A 15123-nucleotide genomic window follows, 5' to 3' on the forward strand; every position below is an offset into this window, starting at 1 on the left:
GTTCATATCCTTTGACCATTAATCAATTAGGGAATGGCTCTTATTCTTATGAAATTGAATCACTTCATTATATATCTTCTAAATGAGACCTTCATCAGAGAAACTTGCTGGATAAAATTTTTCCCCAGTTAACTATTTCTCTTTTAACCTTTATCAGCTTTTGATTCTTATTTTTAAAAAACAGAGAAGACAATATGACTTGCTAAAGCAGAATGAATTTTTATCAGTTTATTGATTAGCATTTGGATAGTATATTCCTCTTCATTAGAGTCTTCCACTAGAGCAGCGTGGCCACTTATTAGGCATTCCTGTTTGGCTACTGGCTGCGCTAGCTGACTTCAGAAGGCCCTCTCAGGTCCTGTAACTTGTACTTTTGTTAATTTGTTTAAAGATATCTTCAAGTGTTGATGTTACCATGAAGTACAATAAGAGATTCCCATTGTAGGCATGTTTTAAATGTACTAAAATTTAGCCTATGTCATTGTTATAGCAAGGAGAAAATAGACTTTGATAAGAGTTGGAAAAATCCTTAGATTTCATCTAATCTAGGGGTAAAAAGAGTTATATTTTATCTCAGTACAAGGTAGAGTATCCTAGCAATCAGAGCTGTTCAGAACATAGAATGAACTAATTCAATATTGAATGAGTGTCTCATTCTTGCACGTGTTCAGAACATGAGAATGTTCTCATTCTACACTATGAATATAGTTATATATAGAATATATAATAGAATATAAGGTTTATAGAATGACTTCTATAATGTTAGAAGTATTGAAATGTATTATTAGAAGTATGAAATGTATTATGGAAGGAATTATGGAATAGCAAAAGAAATTATGGAATATGGTCCCTAGGATATTTCTCAAATTATTTTCTTTACATTGTATGATGCTGGCTAGGTGTTTTTCTTTTTCATGTCCTCATTCATTAGCTACTTAACAAAAAGATTTATTAAATGCCTATTATGTACAAAGGTCTGTGCAAAGCTAGGGCTAAGCAAGGTAAGATAAGTTTTATCTTACTGCTAAGATAAAACCATTCAATCCTTGCCATAATAATGCTTGTGTTCTGCAGTTGTCATGCGAGGGGAATAAACATTCATTTTTAAAAATTTTGAAATACAAGGCAAAACTTATTGGTGGATTTTTTTACATTTTAAAATAACTTTAGAGGAAAAAATATTATGGTAGTTAAAAGAGGAACAGTGTAGTGTAGTAAAAAGAACCCTGACTTGTTTGTCTGAAGACCTGTGTTTGAACTAGCTCAGTCACTGTTATGGTCCTTTGGTTCCCTGCCTCTCTTTAGTTCTCAGATGCTTTTTCTGTGAAGTGAAGGGATTGGACTAATTGATTTTTCCCTTCTTCCTCTAAAATTCTGATTCCATAGGGTTGAAATTTGTATCCCTTTCTTAGAAAATTGTAATTTTGTAGGCCTTCAACTTAAATACCTGTTTCTCTCACAAATAGAAAATTCTTCTTGGACTATATAGTGTTGGAGAAGGCAAGTTAGTCTACTGGAGAAAGCAGCAATATGAGAAGCAGAAATCTAATTCTAGTATGTAATTATCTCTGTGATGTGTACCTTAATGTCAGTTTAGATGAATTTGTTTTCTGGTGAAAGTTTAGCTTTGAAATAAGTTTTACCAAAGTGACAATAATAATGATAATCATAATCACAATGATATAAAAAAATTTTTTAGCCAACCAACAATTAAAGTAGTTTATTTAATCATAGTATACTTAGGTTTATTTAATTTATTCTCAAAATAGAATCTTATAATAAGCAAATCGGTAATTGTCTTCTAATAGAAATTTACCATTCTAACCCTTAGAATCTCTCTAGACTAGAATGATCACTCTCTTAGTGCATATTTATCAAAAAGGACAATAATAATGATAATGATAATCACAATGATATAAAAAATTTTTTATCCAACCAATAGTTAAAGTAGTTTATTTAATCATAATATACAAATACTTGGGCTTATTTAATTTATTCTCAAAATAGAATCTTATAATAAGTAAATCAATAATTGGCTTCCAATAGAAATTTACTATTCTAGTCCCTAGATTCTCTCTAGGCTAGAACGATCACTCTCTTAGTGTACGTTTATCAATTTGTCTTTTCAGGTGAAGAAAGCCAAGATGCAGGATTCAGGAGAGCAGAATTTAAGGTGCGTAAAGTTGAACTTCTTTATAATCCATTCCAATCTTGTCTTCATTATTTCTGGGGTTTTTTGCCCTCTATGGGATACTATGATGCATGTGCTCTGATTTGGGACTATTTGGGTCTGTTTTTCTCTATCATATCTTGGGTGTGTTGCTCCTTTAGACTGGGTGACGATGGGATTTAAGACTGAGAGGAATAGTGGATGTGATTTGCATAGAGAATAAAGTGCAAGACTTAGAGCCAGAAGCCCTGGGTGGGAATCCTAACTCAGATACTAGTTTAGGATGCAGCAATCTGAGGCAGCTGAGAACTCACTTGCCTGCTCTTGGTGTGTTTGGAGCTTTAAAGAGGTAGATTAAAAACCAACTGTTTTTGTTTGTTGTTGTTGTTGTTGTTGTTGTTGTTGTTGTTGTTGTTGTTGTTGTAATTATCATTATTTTGCAGATGAACTAAGGCAGCCATGGATGATAAGTGACCTGCCCTGTGCCACACAGGCCCTTTGAGTCCAGGCACTCTTTCCAGGACTCTTTCAATGTGTTCCTTTCTTTCCCCCCTTCTCCCTCCACCCTTCCTTTCCCTTTCTATCACTTTCACCTTCCTTCCTTTCTCCATTCATAGTTTGCCTTCTTTCCTTTGTCTCCTGACCCCATTCTGGAAAATATTGATAGACAAGGAGAGGCTCCGGGACAGATTGCTGTAATAAATTTCCATCTGTCCCCTCTCCTTCATCTTGCACTCTCCCTCCTCCCCACCCTGCTCAGCTCATCACAGATTGATCATGGTTCTCCTGTCATCATTTCTCTCCTAATTTTCAGGATCATTTGTCATTACTCTCTCCCTACTAATCTCTGGATCATAGAATTTGAAAAACAAATAGTATCTTCAAGATCATTTTTATATGATCCTTCCATTTTAGGAAGGAACAGAGGAAACAGAGATGTAGAGAAGTTGAGTGATTGCCCCAGAATCCTGCAGGAGGCCAAACCTAGAACTAAAATATTGGTCTCTCAAATGGAGTCTATTGTAGTGGTGCTTTCTCACAACTGTCATTTCTTGTTATATGCTGACATGTCCTCCTGATGATTGTCGACTTTGATGCTGGTAGTGTTCCCCCACCTTTATGTAACAATTTCACATTTGTGCCAGAGGCACTGCTGGAGTCATCTTGGCCCAACTCTGAGCCAAGGAGTTAGAGCTGGTCTGTCTTGCTGCTGCCCCTCCCTTGTCATCCTTCAGTTTGGATATGGCCTAAAGAAGTCTACTGTGAGACTACTGAGTCCTCTCTACCACCCACCTTCCCTTGGCTGGCCTGGGCCATGGTGTCCTAAGCAAAGGGTTTATAGCATTCACCAAGAATACAATTGCTATTCGATGGATATAGAAGTGATCCTTAGTCAGAGGAAACCAGAGTCACTCACCCTCCTGAGGACTTACAACACTTACTTCTCCAGGCTTATCCTGGATGAATATAAGCCAGACAGCCTTTACATTCTGAAAAAGGGTGGTGAGGAGAATGTTGTGTGAATATCTCTTAAAAGACTATGCCAACTGACAGGGATTTGAGCAATTTCTCTGTACAAAATAAACAGAGCAATATGAATCTTTTGTGAAATTCAGACATGATCACATGATGAAATAATAGGACAAGCTACACATGTCTTAAAGATTCTTTTTATATGCAAGTACCTGATCTGTTCTCAAGAGATAGCAGATATATGCTTTTGCAGTTGGTTTGATATCATAGTGCAGTTCCAATTTTTCAGCCTAAGAACTTTTGAAATATTTCAGCAAGTTCATTTTTATATAATTTGAAAGACCTTTAAACTTATTGGTTGTTGCAAGCTTAACTTTATTTTTTGTTCAGTTAATAAACAGCTGTGCTCTATAGTGAGGAACTGCCCAAATACAAATTATATAGAGTAATGTTTTGGTGACTACAGAAATTACCATTGGATTGTTGTATGTATGTGTGCTGCTATTATTATTATTATTATTAAATATAGGGGCTATTTTCAGGTACAGGTTCTTAATCACAATTTGGATTGGGTAATAGAAGTGATTATAGTGACAGGAAAAGATTTTGTAGTCACAGATTTTATAGATGGTATGGAATTAGTACAATCTAGAGAAGGATCATTTGATGTGTGGATTTAGCCCAACCATGCTAAGAATGAACACTTTGACCCCATAAGGATCCTGCATTGTACTAAGTCTTGTAAGCTTGCTTAGATATTAAGGAGCTTCACTAGCACTTTTGATCTTGTAGAAGAAAATGCTTCCCTCTCAAGCAGTGAGTTTTGCTTATTTTAGTATCACACAAGTGAGATAGCTCAGCTTGTTCACCATAGTATTGTTATATGGTTAGTTATAAGAAATTACAAACAGGTTTTTCAAATTATTCCAAGATATTTTCCTTTCTTGGCTGCTTGGATTTTGGGGCCAGGATGGAAGAGTCTATAGTCCTCTGCCCTCAGTTGACAATATGCTGTTCTTTGAATTTCCAAGGTTGGGGGACAGAAAATAATCCTATTTTGTGTAATTGGAAGTTCAATATGCATTTTTTCCCTTTCTGTGACTTATAAACACCATATTCTATATCTCAGTGGTTAGCACAGTGCCTGCCTGGTACTTAGTAGGTGCTCAATAAATGTTTATTGACTGACACCAGTGCTTTGTTTCTTGAAAGCTATATTAAAATTCTTTTTCATTTAATATAAGCAAGGTTAAGGCTTTATTTTGGAGAGGAAATGCTAACTTTAATTCATATCTATGCCAATACCCTTCTAGATAAATAATATTTAGAGACAATTATTCTTTTTCTTTTTAAAATTTTTTTAACATTTTTATTTAAAATTTTGAGTTCTAAATTCTTTCTCTTATCTTAGATGATATGCAGTCAGATAGAGGACATGTACAATTGTGTGAAACATTTCCATGTTAGTTACTCTGTATAAAAAGACTAATAAGAGAAAGAAAGAAAGCAAAAAATAGCTTGCTTTGATCTGTATTCAGTCAATATCATTTCTTTCTCTGGAAGTGGATAGCATGTTTCATTATTAGTCCTTTGGGATTGTCTTCAGTCCTTGTATTGATAAGAATAGCTAAGTCTTTCACAGTTCTTCATCACACAGTATTGTACTTGCCATGTACAATGTTCTGGTTCTGTTCACTTTACTACACATCAATTCTTGTCTTTCCAGGTTTTTCTGAAATCATCCAGCTTGTCATTTCTTATAGCACAATAATATTTCATTACAATCATATGCCACAGATTGTTTAACCATTCTCAATTTCAGGGACATACCTTTGATTTCTAATTCACAACTACAGCAATAGTGCATTATTAGTATATCAATTTTCCCATATCTTTTCTAATATCCAATACTTTTCTTTTTTGTCAGTTAACCTATCTAATTCCCTTCTATTTACTACTTTTGGGATTTCTCCTCATCATCTGGCAATTACATTGGAGTTGTTTTTGCTGGACACTGCCCTGTTGGGTTAAAAGGCCTCTGTTCTCCCCAACTGTAATCCCTTGATGCTATCTCATTGCTTTTCTGTTGGTTGATCCCATCAGAGTCCTGAACTTCTAAAGACTCTCTGGGTGTAACCTCAGCTGCCATCATGCTCCATCTATGTTTTGTATGATATCCTGGAGCTGGGCTCTGCCTCTCATTTCTCTAGGTCAGTATACATTCAGAGGCCCAGTGAAAGCCTCAGTTGCATTTTGGACATGGGGTTTTGGGTTTTCTCTCACCCTGTCTTCTCACTCTATCTCCATATCTACATTGGGCTCTCAGATGTCCTATTTTTCCACACTGAAAACATCGACGAGTTTCTCTAGAAGTCCCTTGCCAAGAGGAACCCTGTCTTTACATGTTCATCATAGTTTGGGTATAATTAGCATTTATGCCCACTGTGGTATAGCGTCTTATGATCTCCTCTAAAGGAGCATCTTTGTTTAGTCCCCACATAATTCTTTTGCAAACGTCATTGACATTTTCCTTAGCCAGATGTCTGGTCGTTATTTCTGTGGCAGCATTATCTGCAATGGTTCTTATTACAACTGTTTGTAAATGTTCCACAAAATCAGCAAAAGGTTCATTGGGACCTTGTTCTATTTTTATGAAGGCTTCCCCTTGATCTTTTTGTCCTGAGAGGGAACCCCAAGCTTTTATTGCAGCCTTAGAAATTTGCTCATACCCTGGTATGGGATAATAAATCTGTTCTGAATTCTCTCCATACTGACCTTCACCAGCTAGTTGGTCAAAAGTGATTTGTCCAATAGCTCCTGTTTGCCTATTGTGTTGGGCTTGAATCCTACATAATTCATGAAATTCCGAAAGCCACAACAAATTTTGTCCAGGTTCTACATGTTCTAACTATGGATTTCCAATCATTTGGCGTTAAGATTTCGTAAGACAAATTATCTAGTAACATCTTCACATAAGATGATGTAGCCCCATAAAGAGTGCAACCCTTTTTCAAATCCTAAATTTTTTCCAAATTAAAAGGAGTGTATCTTCTCCCTTTTTGACCTGAAGAATCAAGCTCTTTGATCACAGGGTATGCATTTATAAAATCAGATATATCTTCTCCTTCATTTTTTGCCTTAATCAATGCTTTTTCTAATCTTGTCACAGGCTTCTTAATAGGTGGTTCTGATTGCATTACTGCCTCTCCCCCCTCTTTCTCCCTCCACCCATGAAGGGTTAATTGAGGGGGGAGGGTCATGAGATGAGATATGATCTAATTTCTCCTGCTGTGAAGTATCACACTCAAAATTGTACTTAACTCCATTCTTATCTGATTCTTCCTCCTTTTCACCTAGTTTAGAGTTAGGATTAAATAATTTTTTATAGCCAGTTGTATTTTTAGTATGTATAAAGTGCATTTTTGGAAATTGAGTTTGGATGAGAATTGTAGTATTCACCTAATTGCTTTCCTACTAATTTCCACTCATTTGGATCCAATTCTTTTTCTGTAGAGAACCAAGGAGATGTGTACTGTACAGTTTTTAAAAGATCAATGATATTCTCCCAGGTTATAATTGAACCTTGATTTTTTTTATAAGTCAGGCAATGGTCTCTAAACATTTTCCTTGAACAGAAACAGAAGGCTGTTTTCTAAACATCTGTCCCATCTTAGCTGAAATTCTACTTTTAACTCTTTTAACAAACTTTCTTTGTTGTACTCACCCTAATTTCTGGGTTGAGGAGACTTTTCCACTGGATCAGGATCAGAGGCTTTTCCACTGGAATCAGGATTTTGTCCCACATTTGGACGCCAAAATGTGGTGTTCTCTTCTTTAAAATATAATGGTTTTCTGGGGGCAGGTTTCTTGGGGAGGTTTTCTAGAGGCAGCCTTAGTTTCAGTTCCAAGTAATAATCACCTCAAATACAGCCAGCTGATAAAATACAAACGTTTATTTCTTATCTCTTTCCTTGGTCCCGGTTAGCTTTCTTAGAGGCCTATCTCTCTGCTTGGTTCCAAGAGCTCTTGCCGCTAATCTTTTGCCTCTGTCAGCTTCAGCTTCTCTTCTTCCAAATATCTCCAGCCAGCACCAAGGTGAAAGTTGGAATGAAACTGTCTGGCCTCCGAGAGAGGGCTTCTGGTTTTCTCAGAGTGCTCTGTGTCTGTCCCACAGTGCTCTTTGGCCCTAAGAGTTTCTTGCTTATATGAGCTCTCTAAAGGTGTGAACATAAGCATTGTTTCTATCAGTTCCACTTAGTACTTTGTTTCAAGTTCTGGCCTATAACGCCTCCTTGTAAGATCAGATCAATCATACTGAACCATGCCAAATTAGATAATTATTGTCTTTATCAATTCTAATGACTTAACAGCTTGTAAGGATTCTAACAATATTACCCACTCTGATAGATGATAGCCCAGAATTATTTTAATGTGCATTTCTGTGGTCAGTAGTGACAGAGCACTGTTTTAATGATTCTAGATAGCTTTGATTTCTTTGTCATATTCTTTGATCATTAGTTTAATTGGGGAATGACTTGTATTTTTTTTATAAATTTTTATAAAATTGACTCCATTTTCTATATATTTGAGAAATTAGGTTTTTATCAAAGATACTTGATGTAAAATTTCCCCCAGTATTCTGCTTTCCTTCTAATTTTGTTTGCATTGGTTTTCTTAAATTCTTCCCTTATCATAAATCTGAGAGATAAATTATTCCATACTTTCTTAATTTGCTTATGGTGTGATACTTTATGGGCAAATCATGTACCCTCCTTTTTTTTTTTTTTTTTTTTTTTTTACCTTATTTTGGTATATGGTATGAGATATTGTTCCATATTTATTCTCTGTCACACTTTTTCCAGTTTTCCCAGTTGTCAAATAATGAGTTTTTGTTCCATAAAGTTGAATCTTTGGGTTCATCATGTACTAGATTACTCTGTCATTTACTATAATATAATTTGTACCTTCTCTATTCCATTGATCCATCACTCTATTTCTTAATCAATATCAGATTGTTTTGATAATTATTGCTTTATAATGTAGTTTGAAATCTGGTACAAGACAGTTATTCGTGTTTTTTTTTTTTTCCAGTTACATGTAAAAATAGTTTTCAGCATTCATTTTTGTAAGATTTTGAATTCTGCATTTTTTCTCCCTTTATCCCTTAATTTCTACTTCTGTAAGACATTAAACAATCTGATTATATGTTATGCTTGTATAATTGTTTTAAACATATTTCCATATTAGTCATATTGTGAAAGAAGAATCAGAACAAAAGGGGAAAAAAACACTAGAAAGAAAAAACAGACAAACAAAAAAGGTGAAAATAGTATGCTTCAATCTACATTCAGTCTCCATATTTCTCTTTCTGGATGTGGATGATATTTTCCATCCCAAGTCTATTGAAATTGCAAGACAGTTATTCTTGATCAGTTGATGGAAACTTTTTTGAGTAGTCATATATGTAGACACCTTTTAATGAATAACTTAAATCTAACGGAAAAACTCTGATACTATCTTTTGTTCATTTTAAAAATATATAATGTTAAGAAGCAAGCCAATGAAATACTTTTTAAAAATAAATACCTCCCTCAGGGCAGCTAGGTGGCACAGTGGAAAGAGCAACAGCTTTGAAGTCAGAAGGATCTGAGTTCAAATTTGGTCTCAGACACTTAACACTTCTTAGCTGTGTGACCCTGTGCAAGTCACTTAACCCCAATCTTCTCCCCCCCCCCAAAAAAAAAAAAAAAAACTACCTCATAGTAGCCTGGATACAGATATATCTGTCAGGTCTTAACTTAAAAAAATAGAAGTGGAAGTAGAGGAGACAGTTGTAGAAAAAGAGGAGTGGAAGTAGAGGAGACAGTTGTAGAAAAAGAGGAGACGGGAACCTTGGAACATGTACTTCATGTTTGTAAGCACTGGTATCTGTCTTCTCACAATCAACATTTGGGACATAGCTACTAGCCCATTCCAGTCACGCTTCTATATGAGTCCCCTTTCTTAACTTGTTCTCTGATTTACTTAACCTTGGGTTTAAATGTATTGTTATTGGGGGGTAGGAGAGGGATTTCCCTTAATTTTCTATTTGATGAGAATAATAAAGTAGCTCTCTTTTATAGTGCTGATGTCAAGAGATAGGAATATCATCTCATTCATAGGCTATAAGTTTCTTCTGTTATCTTATTATGCTTTGGGAACATAATCTGGCTCTTAGTATATTGATTCTGTGTGCAAATTAGTTCTCCTGACCCCTAATAGACCCATTAGGTCTTTAAACTTTTCCATTTCCTCCTCTCATGTGTTTTTGTTTCTCTTAAATGGAAAAGAAGCATTTAGGAGTTAAATTTTATTTTATAGTAATTATGGTAATTTTAGTAATAACATCCTATGCTCTACCACAAACCAGACTACTTTCTGGAACTTCTTCTGGGGGGGCCACTTTGGGAATCCTGTCCTTAACTTTTCTCTGAAAGCTTCAAAGAGATCTCATAGGCCTGAGAGTCTCAAAGCCTCATTGCCCTTCAGGGAGCAAGATCAGGTTGGGGAGAGTTTCTTCCAGACTCACCAAGAACATTTACTTATTCCACCCATAAATATAGAAACTTTCTTCTGTGTGTAGGTAAATTTCATATAGTTTGGGGGAGATGTATGGGCAAATAAAACATTGTTCATATCCTCAGAGAGCTTACCACTCAATCGGGGGAATTATGAAATGTGTCCAGATAATAAATAGAAAGTGGATTAGCCCATGAGAGACTCCAGAAAAGAAAGGCAGATTGCTATGGGCTCAGATGGTAGAGTAAGAGCACTTTCACCTGAGATGTGAAGAAGCCAACATTTAAGCATTGTTAGTCATTTCAATTGTGATTTTGGTGGCTAACATTAATTTTGATTCTTTCTAGTCAGGTGAGCAACCCTGAAGGCAGTGATCAGAAACCTGAAACTTCAAGTCTTTCTTCAAACCTTACCATGTCAGATGAAAGTAAGTACCCAAGAAACAGATCCCTTCAGTAATTCATTTTCATGGTGTGCAGAAAGAACCAATTTCACTTCTCTTGACCTATTGGATGGAGAACGAACAAAATCATCCAGATGCTCAGGCAGTGAATCCCACTCAGTGATTTCTTTCACATTCTAAGCAGAGGGGATGTTTCCTAGGGAGATAAGGGCCATACTTAGCATCATAAAAGCTTGTGAATCCTCATAGGACTTCAAGACTTAACTGAGCCTAGGCCCAAGAGAAAAATTTAAGAGCTTGTGCAAATTACTATTAAGCTGTCGCATTAATATTTGAAGTATATCTTCTGAGAACCAAGTCTACTTTTGTTTTCAAGATTTGTAGGTTACCAAACTCTCACTCATGCTCCCCTAGCTTCCTTGTTAGATCACAATAATAACAAAGGGTACTTACTCCTATAGAAGATCTATACACATTATGAATCAGTCAGTCAAAAATTGGAATGAAATGGAGAAACCCTTATTAAGGGTACAACACCATACTTAAAAAATAGAACCATATTTTTCAAAGGGCTCATGTTCTAATTAAGGGCAATCCACACATGAAGGAAGGTTCAGTTTCATATCCCAAAAAAAAAAAAAAAAAAAATCTAAAAGAAATAAGTTGATCTCTTTCCTGCCACTGGGAAGTCTAGGGCTGGTGATTTCTTGAGCTTGGGAGCTCTTAGCTCCAAATAGGCTAAAGCCAATTAGAGATCTTCAGTAAACCTGCTATCTATCATTAGTGTGAGCTCCTGATGGGATGGAGAAAGAACAAGTCAAAACTTCTTTGCTACTCATTAATGGGATCATAACTGAGAGTAGACTCTGTACTTCTTGAGTGAGATAGCGAGACCTCTCAAAAGAGAGGGAGAGGGAGACAGAGATGCTAAACACCATATGACTTTTAAAAATTCTTTCTCCATAGAACATTTGCCTTTCAAAAATTTTCCCCTTCACTCCAAGATTTTTCATCACTTTATCTTAGAGAGCAGAGATTCTTCATCTTTTTTTGTTCTGTGAATTTTTTCTCTGAATGTTTTCAAATGTATAAAATAAAATATGTAAGATTAGAAATGAAAATTTGTTATGTTGAAATGCAGCTATTAAAAGTTTGCAGATTCTAGGAGTTCTTAACTCCTGCCCTAGAATATCCCATGGTAACGTAAGGGTCCCATTTTGTGGCTGTAAAAAGCACTACTTTGAAGCTGTCTGCTCTACCTCTCAACTAATGGAAATTCCAGCTCCTAAAGTGACTTTGATGTTCAGAATGTATTTCTTCCTCCACCCAGCTCTCCAAATAGACGCTACACCAATCCATAACCAACTCTTAGAAGATTCCCTGGTACAGGTCCCTCCTTGACATATACCATATTCTCCTTGTCTTCTCTTTTGCTTTTACCAGTTTATTCCTTTATCATTAAATTTTCCTAGCTCTCAAGAATCTGGGGCTAGATCTCACTTGTTTTTGAAAGCAGTGGATAATATCTAATTAAACCCCTGACTCACAACTCCCAGAATTTTAACTTTGTGTTCTTTTGGATAATATTTTTGAGAACTAAAATAGTTTAGGGAAAAGATTTTAAAAGACCCTCAGGTAAAATATTATGGTAATGTCAGATTTTCTGTTGAATGTGCAGTTTCTATCTATATGAATTGATATTAAAACTGATTTCACAGTAGTATTAATAGTAGGCATTTGTATAATGTTTTACATTTTTCAAAGTGCAGTATGTGTCTTATTTAATTTGATCCTCACAACAACCATGGGGGAGGTAAGTGCTCATTTTCCATTTTACAGTTGAGAACACTGAAGAAGACAGAATTTGAATGATTTGCCCAAAATCACATAGCTAAGTTAAATATCTGAGGCTGCATTTGAACTCAGGTGTTCCTGACTTCAGATTCAGCACTTTTACCCACTCTGTTGCCTTACTTCTTAATGTCAGCCTAAATACTTCTGGTTACTTAATTTGTTATTTAGTTTTTTTTTAACATGATCTTTAATGATTTCTTCTTTCCTTCCTGGTAATAGCCAGGGCCAAAACTATGGGACACCTTAGGTAGTTAGAGAAAGCAAGGCCTGCTCATCTTTTTCCCATTCAGTGTCAGTTTTCCCCATTAAATAGATTTTACTCCTTAAACTTAAAAGAATTTACTTGTTTGGAGAGTGTGTTTCAGAGACTCATTCTGTTTCAGACTCATTCAAACATTTATTTACATTGTCCCATTTGACCTGACTTTAATCTTCCCCCGAACTAAAGGTACTCTGACTGATTATCATTTAGAAAAAGGCAGTTTGGTCTACTTTTCCATTTTTTACCCTAGAGAGCACACGCTTAGTAATTTTAGACAAAGATCTTGTCATATCTAATATTATAACATGGACTTATCCTATGAGATCCAATAGGTTGCTTCCTACCATTGAGATGTGAACATTTTGCCTTGTTTTTCCTTTACTTGAGGGTGTGCTCCTCAGAAGAAAGACAGCAAGGTATTGCTAAGAAATGGCCTGTCACCTGAAGGGGATTCCCTTGGAGTGTGGACTTATGTTCTGGTTTTGGCTCCTTTTCAAGTGATATTGGACAGCCCTGAATGAGTCCTTTAAATAAGAGACTGTCTTATTGAAGTGACAAGATTGTAAACTGAAGTCCAAAAGCCTTCCTGCCACAGATTTACAGTCTTTCCACTGTAAAGTGAATGAATTAACTGGATGATCCCTAGAGACCTTTTTCAGCCTTAAAATTCTATAATTCTGATAGTTACAGAGAGGTCCTCAGCTTAGTTCTTTGCTGATTCTAAAGCAGTTTTGAAACCCTAGTTTCCCAAGTCTGCCACCTGCCATATCATTTTGATGTCCATGCAGCTCAGAAAAGTCCCCACTTTTCACAAGCCATCAGAAGCAGATACAGTTTTAGAACCCTTCTGTTTGCCTCTTGGGCAAGACCTTTGCTCCCAATTAGCTCCCAAAGGGATCCGAGTGACAACAGAGCTGCTTCTGCTACATCCCCAGAAGTGGAGTTGGCTACAAATTGGAGAGAGCAGTGAATGCAAACTGTGACCCTTTTAGATATTTTGTGTCTAAGCATATGGAGCCTCCTGAAACTTGTATGGGTGTGGAAAATGTTCCTTCTCTTCTGAACTTCCTTCTGCCAGAACAGAGTACCCAAGCCCAAAGCTGTTGTAGCCCTCTTGTTTTGCTGAGGAGGAAACTGATCTCTTAGAGGGAAGTGGTCCTACTTGGGACTACTAATCCTACCTGGGACTAGAATTCAGGTCTCTTGACTTATAGTCCAATTAGTTTTCCACCTCAGCACACCAGTTGTCCTGCATTGCTTTTAAAGATTATACTGTAGGATATTTGACTTTATTTAAAAGTATATTTCTATTTCTGTTTCATCTGATGATTTTTTTTTATTTCAGTTATGACATGTGCTGATTACATCCCTCAATCATCAAATGATTATACCTCACAGATGTATTCTGCAAAGTAAGTTCATAAACTGTTTCCAAAATTCACATACTGTTTCTCTGGATTTTTTTTTTTTAACCAACTTACTTTGAATACTGGATTATTTTTTCTTACTCCTCTTTCTCTCTATAAGTTTTATGATTCTCCAGACATGAACCTATTAATCTGAATGTCATACAGGAAAGCATTCTGTTAGAAAGTGCTGACAGTGGCCTTTGGCCCTCTTTAGGGGTTAATGAGGAGCATCAATACAGACCCATACATTGGCATTTTCCAGCTTGTTCTATATCTGCACTATTTACCTTGGTGAGGGAAAGTTTTTGTAGGAGAAATAAGCCTATGTGTGTCCTGGATAGGGCAACTTTCTCTTTCTTCAAAATAGTTCTTTGCCTCTCCCTCTTCTCTGTTCTCATTTTAACAATTAGCCTGATAGTAGTATTATTAGTAGTAGATTATCATTACTTCTTGTTTGGACTATTTCATTAACCTTGTAACTTGATATCCTTAACCTTTCCTTCCTTTAGTCTACCCTGTGTGTATGACTAGATCAGTCATCCTAAACAAAACGATCATTATGGTGATCTCATGTTTTTAAGTTTCTTTATGGCTTCCTTTTGCCAATCAAGGAAAGCCCATATTCCTTAGCATGGAATTAATTTATCTACCAACTCCTTTCATGCACACTCTACTGTTACAGAACGATATCACTTATCTTTTATTCTTTTATTTTCTTCCATTCTACTCTCCCCTTTTTCTAATCTACCCATTTTTCAAGATCCACTAAAATTGCCATCACTTCCATTAAGCCTTCAATAATCTCTACCCGGTTGGTGGCTCCTAATTTACGTGTCACTTGTATGTTTTCTTTGTCTCACTAGTGTCCCACAAGGTACACTACTTGTACCTTACTTTTGGAAGTCATGGCATTCTACCTGTAATAATTTTTTATCCATGTCTTGCTTCTCATACTTATTGTAAAACTATTTTAGGGTAGGGGCTCTGTCTGCCC

The 15123-nt window shown here is 36.0% G+C and overlaps 1 protein-coding gene across 4 annotated transcripts in view; it reads left to right on the forward strand.

Moving 5' to 3' along the window:
* Nucleotides 1–15123, forward strand: part of EYA3 (EYA transcriptional coactivator and phosphatase 3) — a 99338-nt gene that overhangs the window by 41448 nt on the left and 42767 nt on the right. For all 4 annotated transcript variants that reach the window (XM_031962466.1, XM_031962469.1, XM_031962467.1 and 1 more), the window contains exons 3-5: nt 2130–2173; nt 10549–10628; nt 14066–14132. In XM_031962466.1, coding sequence (XP_031818326.1) covers nt 2130–2173; nt 10549–10628; nt 14066–14132 — 191 coding nt within the window. The remainder of the gene's footprint in view (nt 1–2129; nt 2174–10548; nt 10629–14065; nt 14133–15123) is intronic.

The sequence above is a fragment of the Sarcophilus harrisii genome, chromosome 3, assembly GCF_902635505.1.
Source record: "Sarcophilus harrisii chromosome 3, mSarHar1.11, whole genome shotgun sequence".
In the NCBI taxonomy this organism is placed as follows: Eukaryota; Metazoa; Chordata; class Mammalia; order Dasyuromorphia; family Dasyuridae; genus Sarcophilus; species Sarcophilus harrisii.